Source organism: Cyprinus carpio, chromosome A4 (assembly GCF_018340385.1).
Source record: "Cyprinus carpio isolate SPL01 chromosome A4, ASM1834038v1, whole genome shotgun sequence".
NCBI lineage: Eukaryota > Metazoa > Chordata > Actinopteri > Cypriniformes > Cyprinidae > Cyprinus > Cyprinus carpio.
In genome coordinates, this window is record NC_056575.1 from 3365922 (window position 1) to 3380902 (window position 14981).

The window sequence follows — 14981 nt, forward strand, 5'->3', positions numbered from 1 at the left end:
ACTGATCAGCTGAAAATGAGTATTGCTGACTGTTATATGATGTGACACAATGGTGGTGTCCGTATTCAAAAGTATTAATGTTTTCCCCCCAACGCTGTGTATGAATGTCCCCATTTGGTCTCAGCCAAAAATGGACTCACCAATATGTTAACTTGTTGTTTCTCTAAACGCAAACTTTCCCACCAGGAAAAAGCGAAGGTTTGAGTTTTACGTTTGAAACTCTCTTCTTGCTGCTCTTTGAGATGTTGAGTCTTTGTGTCCCTTTGTGTTGCCCTGCATTTTTGACCTGTTTGAATGGTTTGAAACTCTCTGTCTGCAGCTGTCCACTTGGTCTCACATAGAGTATTGCCTCTTTGTCCTTTCCTCTTTAGGAACATCCCAGACCCAAATATGAAATGATTCTCCTTCAAAAGAGGCAGAGGAAGAAGAAAAATAAAAATAACAAAAATGAGGTGGGCAGGTTTTTTTTTTTTTTTTTTTTACCATTTTCATGTGCTTTATACATTATGCATTTCATAAATGGCTGACTTTAAAAGATCTAAATATATTTCCTTTTGGCTTAATATGCAAATACTTCATTGAATATAGTCAAAAAGAGAACTGCCATGGTTGTAGGGGCAAAGATGAGGGGGTGCCAAATGTTGTGGGCCTTTTACAGAGCCTTCCTATCATGCACTGCTCTGGCCTGTAGCATTTGGCACCGGCGCTTTGGGGCTCGTAGGCTGCGCTTTGTGTTGGTGATGCCCAAGAAAAAAGGAAGTCATGCAGATCCAGTCTGGATTTCCGAAAACTGAAATTTTTACCCTCTTTCGTCAGCGATTGTTTGACAGTTCAGATATGTGTGTTCCAGCCTGAGAGAGGTGTGGAGGAGAGTGGGGAACTGGGGAAGGACAAATGGAGGCAGAGGTTACTGTCAGCCATGGCAGCTGGGAATCCGGTAAATCGCGCTCTTTCTCCCTCTCATTCTCGCCTCCATCTCTCCAGAGCCTCGTTTCCACCTGCTTGTGTTACAGTTTCTAGATTATACTCCCTAGTTGAGAGGTTGGAAGGTTTTTTTCCCCTTTCAAACTATGTGACAGCATCTTGACCCAGCAATCCCAATCTGTCTTTATTTTGAAAGTTTTTTGGTCTATTTAAGGCAAGACACTGTAGGAGTAAACTATTTTTCATGCACTATTTGGCTTTTTAAAACATATATTTTCAGACTAGTGGAAAGCAAGCATCTAAAATACATTTTTAAGTGTTTATTTTATTGCACTTTATCTATTTCCACAGATTTCATTAGTTTAGAATAATATATTGCGTAGATTTCAATATAGATTTCAATTATGTACAATATTTAAAGGCCACATTCTCCAAATGAGCCAGAAATTGCCACTTTAATAGCAAGGTAAGTTTATTCATATGGCACATTTCATATACAGTGGTAATTCAAAGTGCTTTACAAATAAAATAATCACAGCATAAGAAATAAAAGTAGCATGCTTAAGAAATATTAATAACAATAAAATGGGAAAAAATTATTATAATGATTAAGAATGGATTTAAATGTATTAAAACAGTTAAGAATAAATAGAATAAAGAATAAAGGACGCATATAAATTACAAACCCGATTCCAAAAAAGTTGGGACACTGTAAAAATTGTGAGTAAAAAGGAATGGAATAATTTACAAATCTCATAAACTTATATTTTATTCACAATAGAATATAGATAACATATCAAATGTTGAAAGTGAGACATTTTGAAATGTCATGCCAAATATTGGCTCATTTTGGATTTCATGAGAGCTACACATTCCAAAAAAGTTGGGACAGGTAGCAATAAGAGGCCGGAAAAGTTAAATGTACATAAGGAACAGCTGGAGGACCAATTTGCAACTTATTAGGTAATTTGGCAACATGACTGGGTATAAAAAGAGCCTCTCAGAGTGGCAGTGTCTCTCAGAAGTCAAGATGGGCAGAGGATCACCAATTCCCCCAAAGCTGCGCCAATAGTGGAGGGAAATTAGAAAGGAGTTTCTCAGAGAAAAAATGCAAAGAGTTTGAAGTTATCATCATCTACAGTGCATAATATCATCCAAAAATTCAGATCATCCAAAGGTCAGATTTTCTCTGGGCCAAGGCTGGAAACTGTTCTGTGGTCAGACGAATCAAAATTTGAAGTTCTTTTTGGAAAACTGGGACGCCATGTCATCCGGACTAAAGAGGACAAGGACAACCCAAGTTGTTATCAGCGCTCAGTTCAGAAGCCTGCATCTCTGATGGTATGGGGTTGCATGAGTGCGTGTGGCATGGGCAGCTTACACATCTGGAAAGGCACCATCAATGCTGAAAGGTATATCCAAGTTCTAGAACAACATATGCTCCCATCAAGACATTGTCTCTTTCAGGGAAGACCTTGCATTTTCCAACATGACAATGCCAGACCACATACTGCATCAATTACAACATCATGGCTGCGTAGAAGAAGGATCCGGGTACTGAAATGGCCAGCCTGCAGTCCAGATCTTTCACCCATAGAAAACATTTGGTGCATCATAAAGAAGAAGATGCGACAAAGAAAACCTAAGACAGTTGAGCAACTAGAAGCCTGTATTAGACAAGAATGGGACAACATTCTTATTCCTAAACTTGAGCAACTTGTCTCCTCAGTCCCCAGTAGTTTGCAGACTGTTATAGAAAGAAGAGGGGATGCCACACAGTGGTAAAGATGGCCTTTTCCCAACTTTTTAGAGATGTGTTGATGCCATGAAATTTAAAATCAACTTATTTTTCCCTTAAAATTATACATTTTCTCAGTTTCTGTTTTTATTCACAATTTGTACAGTGTCCCAACTTTTTTGGAATTGGGTTTGTAGATATTACCTAATTTGCATATTTAAACAACATTTCAGAAAACTCTTTTTTTTAATTCATGTAATCTTAATTTTTTTTTATTCTCAATGTAATCAATAAACCTGTGAAATATGGTGATATCTAATAGTTAATTTTTTTACCCTACTCACCATGGATGTTTTGCCTTAAATAGTGTCACTGTGATGTCATCCTTCTCTGTCTGCCCTCTATTCTATTAAATTTCCTGTCAATAACTTTGAAAGAATGATCCATTCGCACATGCACATTTAGTGAGAGAATTTGAGCCTGTTTAATTTGTAAATGGCCATGTGTCTGTCATAGGGGCTCAGCTAGGTGGGGTGGTCATGACGGGGTTGACGGCATGAGCAATACAGCCGTCTCTCACTGCTGTAATCCTCTTGATGTAGGACGGTGCATGTCGGGCTAATACAATTAGATCTCGTCCGTTTGCTCTGTTGGTTTCACGTAACTAAATGTTAGTCACGACCTAACAACATTAAAGTTTATTGTCCTTTTGCCTAAGATCAAGTGTAATGTCATCATTGAACTCTGTTCAGTAGTAAATACTGCAGATCACAGATGTATATAAAAAGCATATGCTCAGTAAATGTGTTGTCCAGTAAGGTCTCATTTGTTCACACATGAGGTGTGAACCTCAGAGATTTGAGCATTTCGTTTGGAAAATGTAGATTGTGCTCGTCTGTTTGACATCATTGCTTGGGGGCGTTGCCTTGCATGAAATGCAATTAGGCAAATTAGCCCAATAAATTATGACTTTTTAGTTGATATATGACATTGCTTGTAAACATGTACACTGTCATCTGTAGCTTTGTTTCTTTGTGTGTGCATCGTGTTACGCATCCAACTGTGTCAGTAGTTCAAGCTTCTTAAGGTTTCTCAGGGTTTGTAGAACATTAATCCTGGTTTGAAGTCAAGCCTGGAATCACTGAGATTAGTTTTACAAATAATAATAATTATAAAGATAATAAAAATAGAAATTCAATCCGTTAGGAATTAAAGTGTTTACCAGACTGCTACAATGAGAGCTTACATAAAAGAACAGTCACTGGATTTGCTAAAGACTGAAAGACATCAAATCTTAGATAGTCAAAAGAAATAAAATGAAGGCAGTCTGTAGGAAGTAAACAACATATGCTTCAGCACACCTGTAGGTATATTGTGCTTATCATATCGGATTTCAGATTTATACGGCAATATATGTCACTAAACAGACGTTTTATGCTGAATATACTTAAAACAAGATAAATTTACTTGAGAAGAGAAACTATTTAAGATAATAAATATTGTTTTATATATTTCAAAATTAAATCTTTGTTGTTTTTCTTCTAGAAATATTAGTTTGGTAAGTAGTGTAAAAATAATGAATGATTATAAAATACACGACTCAATGTCTGTCACGTCCTTCAACTATCTGTCCTATGTCCTTCCCACTGGAAAAAAAAAAAAAAAAAGAAAAGTTCAGCTATAATATTAGCAGTTGCTATGACCTTCATGATGCTCTCTGGTCTCATTGTGCATCCATAGTCCTCATTAAAACTTGTTCAGCACAGGAGGTGTGATGTTGTGGCATACTTTTGGACAGTTCAGCGCCGCTTGACCTAATGTGTAGCTTATTTTTTGTTTTTGGGCCTTTTTGTCCATGAGTCACAGATTTCAATTCGTCAATCTCATTATGCTGCTTTTTCTCATTCTTATGTTTAGCTACTCTGTCCCAGATATCATGGCCCACGGTCAGTCCTGACCTAGATGTTCTGCAGAACCTTAACTCAAGACTATACATCCTAATCACTTAATTCAAAACAACCTGGACTTAAGAGCAGTGCAGTTTGGGTCGGCCAGATGTCGTAAACAAGGCAATTTCTGCTTAATTTTGTGTGTAAAAAAAAAATGCAGTAGTTAAGTCATTATTATTATTCAGCACATACTCACTGTCAAGCAAATAAGCAGCACTCACCAGGGTCCAGTTGATGCTCATCAGTTTCTGGAAATGATGTTGTGGTGAAAAAACCACAGCTCTCAGGATTTCATGACTAAGCGCTCCCCATGTATCTCACAGCTCATTTGTTTTACCACAAGACCCCAAAATGCTCTGAATAAACCAATAAATGCTGGAGAGGCAGAAAGTCTGGTGAAAACCTCCAGATCATTCATTTAAGAGGCCACATGGTACGTGTGCGGTTTGGGGTGACGAGAGGTGCGACGAGAGCAGATGATGAAAGATATTCAACAGTTCAGGGAGTTATAAGGAGAATGTGTAACTTATTTAGCTTGAGACACATGCTGAGTTTGTTAAAGTGTGACATGTTCTAAAAGAGACATACTGTACCAAGATTCAGATTCAGTGTGGCTCGATGCACAGGCTGTCCAGCAGAGCGCGCTAGACTCCAGTGCGGTTGTGTGTACAGTATATGCACGGGTGTATGCAAACGTCCTCCCATGCGTGCTGAACGCCAGACCTCTGAATTAAGCAAAGGCCTCACATCTCCATGGAGATACGAACACTTGAATCCCACTCCCTTATATATGCTCGGTTGGGTTCGTTCTTATTATCTTAAGCTCTTTAAAAGCCTTTATCGCATAACTATGTCATCTTGACAGATATCTTTATGATACATTAGTGACATTTGTTAATAAAATGCGGCACACCCTATATGTGGCTAATTTTACAGCGCAATATTCTCATCGCCTCCAGAAGCAATGTCAGGGAACATTCCTCATTATCTTTGAGGAGGAGGGTTGCATTTGCTTTCTGAAAGTCTGCATCTGGCTGAGGAGGAGATGATCAAACGTTTGACCTCTGACTGAGTTGTTATTTTATATTTTGCATTTTCACTGCAGATTTATTAAATTCACCATTCAATTCCATTCACTCTGGGTTAAAGGGCTAAAACGCTCTGTGGCCAAAGATTGAAAGGATTGTGGCATGAATCTTAGATATCCAAAAGATATAAGATTGAGGCAGTTACAAGTAGACAAGATATCCTTCAGCTCACCTATATATTGTTCTTCTCTGATCAGATTTACCTGCCCCTAAATGTCATATAAAACCCTTTATGCTGAATATACTTAAAGCAAGATACATTTACTTAAAGTGTGACGTGACATACAGCCAAGTATGGTGCTCTGCATTTAACCCATCCAAAGTGCACACACACAGCAGTGAACACACACACCATGAACACACACCCGGAGCAGTGGGCAGTCATTTATGCTGCGGCACCCGGGGCTCAAAGGCACCTCAGTCATGGTATTGCCGGCCCAAGACTTGAACCCACAACCTTAAGGCCCCGATATACTTCAAACGAAGTTCGTTTTCGTTCTTTGTTTGGGGGCAAAAAGAAGTTTGAAAAGGCTGAGTGACGGTATACTGTTTCCGAACATCCCAACACCACCGCGCTGCTGGAGGCAGGGTGTAGATTAATGTAAACATGACTCGCGACGCACTCGCAGTCGCACCTTTTTATATTTTATGTGGTGTCATGATTTACTTTTGATAAAAACAAAGGTTTATTATTGTATGTCTGTTTGGCATTTCATTTATTGTATACCCTTTAAATTTGCTTATTGAAAGAACAACAGCAGCAGCTGCAGCAGTATGGTGTAACATTTATTTGAAACACGTATTTGGGACTTGCTACCTTATATCTTAACTCTTTCCTTTCATTCTTTTCATGGCTTTGGAAAACTTGTCTTGGATGTTTCTCTACGTCACTTTTTGCATAACTCTGGGTCGTCGACACAAAGCTTTGTTGCTATTTATTTCTAGGAATTAATGCTTTCTCTCAATCTTTAGTCTCTCCGCGAGCGATTGTACAGGTGCAGATATATCTGTGCCAGCTCAGCTATTCAACACTACAGTGTATTCAAGTTGCTAGTGACTAGGCCGGAGATATTGTTCTCTTGTCTGACCTCCGTTGAATGAGAAACGAACCGGAGAAAAAAAAAATCACACGTCAAAGAAGGTGGAGTTTCAGAACACACCCACCGATTGCGTAACCACCACGGACCACTAGAAACTCAAAAGTGTTTAGGAGCCGATTTTGTTGGAAATGACATCATATCAGTTCGTTCTTCGATTTCGTTTGAAGTATATCGGGGCCTTTAGGGTTAGGAGTCAAATTCTCTAACCATTAGACCATGACTTCCCCGAAGCAAAAGTTCTACTTGAGAAGCAAAACTATGTAAGATAATAACCCTTGTTTTCAGAGAATTTATCTTGAATTGTTTGTTTTTGGTACACCCAATTCTTTGTCTTTTAAGCAAAAACCTCATTCATCATACTAAAACTTCTTAAAATAAGTAATAAAACATTTATGCAATTCTTAAGTCACACTAATTGATAGCACAAACAGGGAGCAAGACCCAAAGGCACACGAGACATCAAATTGTCACGAGTATCTCATATTGCTGTGATAGCATCCTCTACCCCAGATTCGGCTATGACAAGGCTTGTGAATACTGGTATTCTACCAACCCCCTATACATCTTGAGAACAGAATCCCCAAATGTGAATAAACATGGATCGGATCAGCCAGCAGCTAACATCGCTACTAACAGGCGCTCAATGTCGAGCAGACAGTGGCATTCAGCTTAGAGCGCAGCTGAGCCCAGGACTCTGATAGTGGGCGACTCCATTATCAGAAACATTAGTACCAGGACTACAACAACATGCTGCTTTCATCAAGCAACAGGGAACTCCGGAACATTCTGATGAAGCACAAGACTGCAAATCGAATCATCATCCATGTGGGGAAGAATGATATTCAGAAAGAGCAGTCAGAACACCTTAAGAAGGATTTCAGTGAACGCTTTGAAACACTTAAAAGACTCAATGTTCAGTCGTTCATCAGTGGACCACTCCCAGCAAGGGGAACTAACATGTTTTCAAGGTTGCTTGGGCTGAACACATGGCTTCATAGAACTTGCAATATAAAAGGAGTGAACTTCATTGACAACTTCAATCTTTTCTGGGGGCCGTTTACACATCCCACAAGGACACTGATAACACCTCGCAGCCACAACAAGCACTGCTCATGGGCACCATCCCGGCTGAGCCCTGCCCACAGAACTCATCACAGACAGACTGTGATGTATCAGAACAGCTCCAAGACTCAGCACCCATGGATGACTTTCTGGAAAACAGCCAGTGAACCAAGGACAGCATATCACAGCCACCGGAAACACCAGAGACACAGCCCATCTCACCAGACACATTATCCCTCTCTCCAGCATCTCCACTTCTAAGCTTCTCACAGAAAATGGAGGAACTGGTGTATGCTGGGACCAAACTCTCCCACTCATTCGCTGAAAGCCCCCAGATATCAACTAAAAATGGCATGCCCCCCAACCACCAAAGCCTGTGGGTCCAGCTCGTTCTTCTCCTCCTGTGAGAGCTCTCCGGATGCTGCCACAACACCAGGGCCAAAACCCTCCATCTGCTGTAGGTGAACCAAAAACAACTGATAGCAGCTCTCAGTGATATGTGTTGGGTCCCCGCTATGATAGCAGCAACATTCACAAATGTTTAAAGAACAACCCAGTGTGCCTGTAGCTTTATCTGTTTCTGTTTTATCATGTGATAGAAAGTCTAAGGCCTTCTTAAGCTGTACGGCTGACCCATCTAATCTGCGGTCTATTATGCATCAAACTTAGATTGCTGTAAAGACACAAAGTAATGCCATCAAGTTAGCATTTTTAAACATTTGCTCACTAAAAAACCATTTCTGATCAATGGCTTAATAAACACAAACAACCTGGATTTTATGTTTCTAAACAAAACATGGCTAGAAGACAGCTGCAGTGCAATGGTCCCCAATGAAACAGCCCCTCCTTACTTTAATTTTATAAGTGTCTGCAAGACTGTTAGGAGAGGTGGAGGTGTGGCTGCTTTATTTAAAGATGTCTGTCAATGCAAGCAAGTGTCATTTGGTCAGTACTTGTCTTTTGAATATCTAGGGATTGTACTGAAAGGTGCTTCACGCATTCTGTTTATCATTTTTTACAGGCTTCCAAAATACTCTCCAGCCTTTGTTGAAGAGTTCACAGAAATGTTATCAATGATTTCCTCAGAGTTTGACTGTTTTGCTATTGCTGGGGATTTTAATATTCACATAGTTAATGCAGAAAACAAAACTACAAAAGAAATTATAACTGTTTTAAACACTTTTGACTTGATTCAGCATGTGCATGGACCCACACACAATCGTGGACACACCCTAGATTTACTCATCAGTAGGGGTTTAAACATTTCATCCATTGTTATTAAGGAAGTAGCACTATCTGATCACTGTATTTTCTTTGATTTATTGATCTCTGCTACCACTGAATCTAGATCTGTCTCTGTCAGAAAGAGATGCATTAACAAGAGCATTAGTGTGCTATTTATGAAGGCTATATCTTTAACACCATGCATTTCTGTAGACACTGTTGATCATCTCCTTGATTTCTTTAATTCAAAAGTTAAGAATGTTATTGATGATATTGCTCCTGTGAAAGTCAGAAAGAAGACTGGCAGACAAAAATCAGCTTGGAGAAAATCAACAGTAATACAGAGTATGAAAAGACAATGCAGAAAAGCTGAGTGGATGTGGCGGAAGGTAAAACTTGGAATTCACTATATAACATATAAAAACACACCCCACACACTCAAAATGAAAAAATACACACATATACACACACTCTCCTCAAAAACTATAAAAAACAACAAAATAACAAACCCCGAAGTCAGATTCCCAGTTAAATGCTCTCTGACAGCAAATGCAGTGAGTATGCTTCCTTCTTTTCTGAGAAGATTAATAATATCAGGAAGGCGATTAGCACATCCTCAAGTTATGCAGAGGTTAGACAGATTCGACCGTAATATCAAAAAGAAGAGACATTGTCTATTTTTAAAGCAATTGATAGCAAAATTTTGGAAGAAATAGTGCAGCACCTTAAATCATCAACCTGCTATCTTGACACACTTCCCACATCTTTTTTCAAAGGGGTGCTTAACTGTTTAGAAGCAGATCTCTTAGAAGGGGTGAATGCCTTGCCAACACTCCTGCAACCTGAAAACTGCAGTTGTTAAGCCCCTTCTGAAAAAGAGTAATCTTGATAACACCATTTTTAGCAATTATAGATCAATATCAAATCTTCCTTTTATAGGCAAGAATACTGAAAAGGTAGTCAGCTGAACAAATACTTAAACTCAAATGGATACCTGGACAATTTTCAATCTAATTTCCGACCGCATCACAGCACAGACAAAGCGCTCATTAAGATAATACATGATATTTGCTTAAATCCTGATTCTGGCATAATATCAGTGCTGGTACTACTAGATCTCAGTGCTGTGTTTGACACTGTCGATCATAATATACTTCTAGAAAGACCGGAAAACTGGCTCGGGCTTTCTGGGATGGTACTCAAATGGTTGAGGTCATACTTAGAAGGTAGAGGTTATTATGTGAGTATAGGAGAGCATAAGTCTAAGTGGATGTCCATGACATGTGGAGTTCCACAAGGCTCAATTCTTGGACCGCTCTTGTTTAGGCTGTACATGCTCCCACTAAGTCAAACAATGAAAAATAACCAAATTGCCTATCACAGCTATGCTGATGATACCCAGATTTACCTAGCCTTATCACCAAATGACTACAGACCCATTAGCCGCTTTTCCACTGTCGGGCCAGTGCGAGTCAGTGCTTTAAACGGGCCGGGTGGGGCTAATAGCCTCAGACCTGTAGCACCAAGGCCAAAATAGCGCTGCGTTTCCACAGTCGGGCCCGAAGCTCCGCTGCGCTTCACTAAAACCCACCCTTTACACGCCTCTCAGGAACAACGTCACGCAACGCCATCATTTTACCAACAAAGAGAAGTTATCAGAAAACTAAAAAGGAATAAGTCACAGGAACTAGCGCGATCATAAAACGAACATGATAACAGCAGCCATTTGTTTGCATGCTTTGTTAAATATTTAAATCCAAACGCATCAATGTTTTACTATAATAAGTGATACATTGATCATAATGAATTAATTTACAGTATCAGGATTGAAAATTAGTCACACAGAAATAAAGCGTTATGAACAGCCTGCTTATTCAATGGAGTCTGTTTCTGTTTATTTGTAGTCACAGTAGCCTATATACATCACATTTGGAAAGTATGATCATTTCTATATTTTTATAAAAGCTCCTGAACAAAAAACATTGTTATATTTTTATGACATAGGCTACGCGGTGCTAAACTCTCGAGATGAGACTTATGACAAAAAAAATAAGTTACTAAATAAATACACGATTATGACCGAGAATAAGAAGCTAATGTCTGATTTCTTCAAGTGGTCGCATTTACCATGTTTACTATGGTATGTTAATGGCTAGCATGCATAGTCTTTTGCATCGCTTATAAATATTTCTGCCTTGTATGGTGATTATAATCCACATCGGGTCAAGTCAATTTCAAACACTCGCTGCTGACTGACAGTGAGTTTTGAGCTCAACTTATTTTAAAAAGTTTTTAATGCTGGTGTTATAGCTGTATAGCTTTCTGAAATGATCCGTGGTGCTGACGCTCTCCAGACGCGGAGAAACTCCGCCTTTGTTCATAACCACTCCTCTAGCCCCAACTGGCCCGCTTTTGCCCAAGGTTTTCGTCGGGCCAAAAAACCCAGGCTGTTGGCCCAGAGGAAGCACCGACGAGGCACGATCAAGCCTTTATTACCAGCAGGGTGGACTATTGTATTGGTCTCCTCACCGGCCTTCCCAAGAAGACCATTAGACAGCTGTAGCTCATCCAGAATGCTGCCAGGATTCTGACTAGAACCAGAAAATCTGAGTATATCGCACCAGTCCTTAGGTCCTTACACTGGCTATCAGTTATATTTAAGATTGATTTTAAAGTACTTTTACTCGTTTATAAATCACTCAATGGCCTAGGACCTAAATACATTGCAGATATGCTCACAGAATATAAACCTAACAGACCACTCAGATCATTAGGATCAAGTCAATTAAAAATACCAAGGGTTCACACAAAACAAGGGGAATCTGCTTTTAGCTATTTTGCCACCCGCAGTTGGAACCAGCTTCCAGAAGAGATCAAATGTGCTAAAACATTAGTCATATTTAAATCTAGACTCAAAACTCATCTGTTTAGCTGTGCATTTATTGAATGAGCACTGTGCGCGGTCCAAACTGATTGCACTGTATTTTATGTATTGCACTGTCATTTTCTATTTTTGACTGTCTTAAATTCAATTTTTAATTCATTTTCAAAGTTTTTAAATTCCTAGTTTTATTTTTGTGATTTTTTTTTTATGATTATTTTACTTTCTTTTAAGTAAAGCACTTTGAATTACCATTGTGTACGAAATGTGCTAAATAAATAAACTTGCCTTGCCTTGCCTTATGCACGGAGAGTTTGCTTTGCTTTCTGAAAGTGTGCATGTGTGTGATGAAGGATTTTTCTTATTTTATTAGTGATGATATCGAAGTCTGCGCAGGAAGTCTGGGACATTTAATACACAATATCGGATAATTACATTTTTCCATCTGTCTTTAAATGTCATTCATCCTACACTTAATCTATGGCCTGGTATGCTCCTGCTCAGGCTGTTTATTAGAAAGATCAGGCTGATCTGAAGCATGTAGGTTTCTTTGTGTATAATCCTGGTCTGGTGGTCGTCTCAGATCAGAGCACATAGCTGGAAGGAGATGAGAGTGTGTTTTAAAAGGATTTCAGACCTGTCAGATGGGGATCGCATCAGATTATTCCCTTCTCTACCCGGTGCCCAAAAGACAATCTCCAGTCAAGCTCTCTTAATGGACCTCCACCTGTTTTAAAGACCCAACAGGCTATTTTTATCAGTCCACCAGCCTGAAATATTTGCTTGTAGGCTGTGTGTAATTCTAACACAAATGCAATGTTTTCTGTATTGTGTATGTGGCGGCTTATATGTTCTTGGTTGCTAGCGTGGGCACTGGTGTGGTTCCGGTACTTGTTCTCTTTCGTCTCTGGCTTACAGTATGTTTGGAGGGTGGAGGGTGTGTGTGGGTGGGGGGATTGAGAGAACGGGGTGTAAGGTGACGTGATGTTAACACAGCATCTCTGCAAAGCGACATATGGCCGTGGAGGAAATCCTCATACTGGTGATCCTGTCACTAATTTCCCAAAGGACTCAGAGGAGTGTGGGCCCATTGGAACGCTTATGTGCTGTCCGACTGAGTATGTGTGTGTTTCTGTGAGAGCATGTGGTGATCATGCGCTTACAAAACCAGAGCCCATTGACATTTTCATGTCTGCTGGGCATATTAATGTGATGTCAGGTTGAAATGAAGTCTCGTAATTGAAGAGAGTTTGTTGCATCACAAAAGTCTTGAAGTTTGCTGATGCATTAGTTTTATATACACTCTTAAAAATAAAGGTTACAAAAGATTTTTGTAAATATTCCATTGAAGAATCATTTTGGGTTCCACGAAGAACCGTTCAGTGAACGGTTCATAAAGAAACATTTTTTCTTAGTGTGAAGAACATTTTAACAAACTAAAGAACCTTTTTCTACTATAAAGAACCTTTTGTGCAGTGGAAAGGTTCTATGGATGTTAAAGAACCATGAAGTCTTTTGAGTAACATTTTTGCAAGAAACCTTTAGACAGCCAAAATAAAAGACAAAGAGGTTTGCAAAACATTTTGACTTAAGCTCAAGAAACCAATATTCTCCGACAGTTGTCGTATGCAGGAGCATCTGTGGAAACCCACATCTGTGCAGCGCCCAACCTACTTCACTGTCACTGAGCTGTTGAATTAATCCACTGATCTATATCCACTATATAACAGACAGACATGGACTGCTGTCCTCAGAACCAATATCACACAAGCATATGATACATGTGAACCATCCTTCACACCTTTCTAATGTGTTGATCAAACTTTCTTAAATGAGTGAATCTCCTAGTTTCTTGATTTTATCAGTCAATTTAAAAGGCTAAAACAAATAAAAATTAATACTAAAAATAAAAAAATATGCAATTGCCAGATGATTTTTATCCAAATTGCATTCAAGGTACTGTATACATTTCATCAATTCATGCATTTTCTCTTTAAATACTGAAATATGTTTTTAGGCAAATAGTCTGACTTTGAATTTCTGTGTCCATTTTATCTCAGTGCTTTTCTGACACATCAAATCTGCAATTTAAAAATAAAAAAGTGTTAATTATTTAAAAACAATACCACCTGTCTTCTTCCTCCCTCTCCTTTTCTGTTTTTACAGTTTTATGATGTGGCGGATTACATAAATTATTAATGCCATTCTTTTGCATTGTTTTGTCAGGCAGCTTTTGTTATTGTTATATATTGCAAAGCTTGCACGGAATCTGTGCCTGCAGAAATCCTCAGTGGAATTCAAATGGCCCACATTTATAAAATGCTACAAATCCTTTTGCACTAACACATTTTATCATATTTACAACCATTACGCAAATTTTCCTTTACAAATCAGCATAAAAACTAAAAAGAAAAAAAAGTGCACAGATTTCATATGGGCCAACTTATTACATACTTGTGTTACCTCACAATATATCCATGGCATTAGCTTCAAATATGCATCTCTACTTGTCCTTGTGCCAAATATAGTGAGGCTTCCCATGAACTTGGCCTCTTTAGATATTAATGCATCACACAAAGTTGCATTTTAAGAGGGAATCACAGCCTGTCACTAAATGGCATCACGCATCTTAATGAAGAGTCAGTAACCGGTGAAACAGCAGTCCTGCATCATTACTGGGTGAGGTTTTATGAGCCAAGCCTGTGGATCATGATTAATGGCACAATTGCGTGACCCACATTCATTATTCTGGAGACCCTAAAGCTGTGGCATCTCGAAGGCTATTACTGGTTACACTCTGTGGCTTTTCCTGGGTGCCAGGGTTTAGTAATGCACCATGCTAGGTGGTGCTGTTTGCCTCATTATGAGCCCAGTTGCAAGAGGTAGATTTTTTCAAATTGTTGTGTCAACACACTGACTGCATTTGCTATCAGATTCTTGCAAAACCCTCTAAAAAATGTATCAACAAATATGAGATGGGCTCGGTTTCAAAATCTAACTAGACGGCAATATATG

At 39.0% G+C, this 14981-nt stretch overlaps 1 protein-coding gene across 4 annotated transcripts in view; it reads left to right on the top strand.

The window, feature by feature from the left end:
* LOC109071000 (anoctamin-2-like) overlaps nt 1–14981 on the top strand; it is a 42839-nt gene that overhangs the window by 12236 nt on the left and 15622 nt on the right. For 3 of the 4 annotated variants that reach the window (XR_006157545.1, XM_042747183.1, XM_042747174.1), the window contains 2 exons: nt 372–452; nt 851–937. Coding sequence is in view for 3 of the 4 variants with exons in the window: in XM_042747183.1 (XP_042603117.1) it covers nt 372–452; nt 851–937 (168 nt within the window). In the remaining variant the exon portion in view is untranslated. The remainder of the gene's footprint in view (nt 1–371; nt 453–850; nt 938–14981) is intronic. The other variant, XM_042747190.1, reaches the window with a different exon arrangement.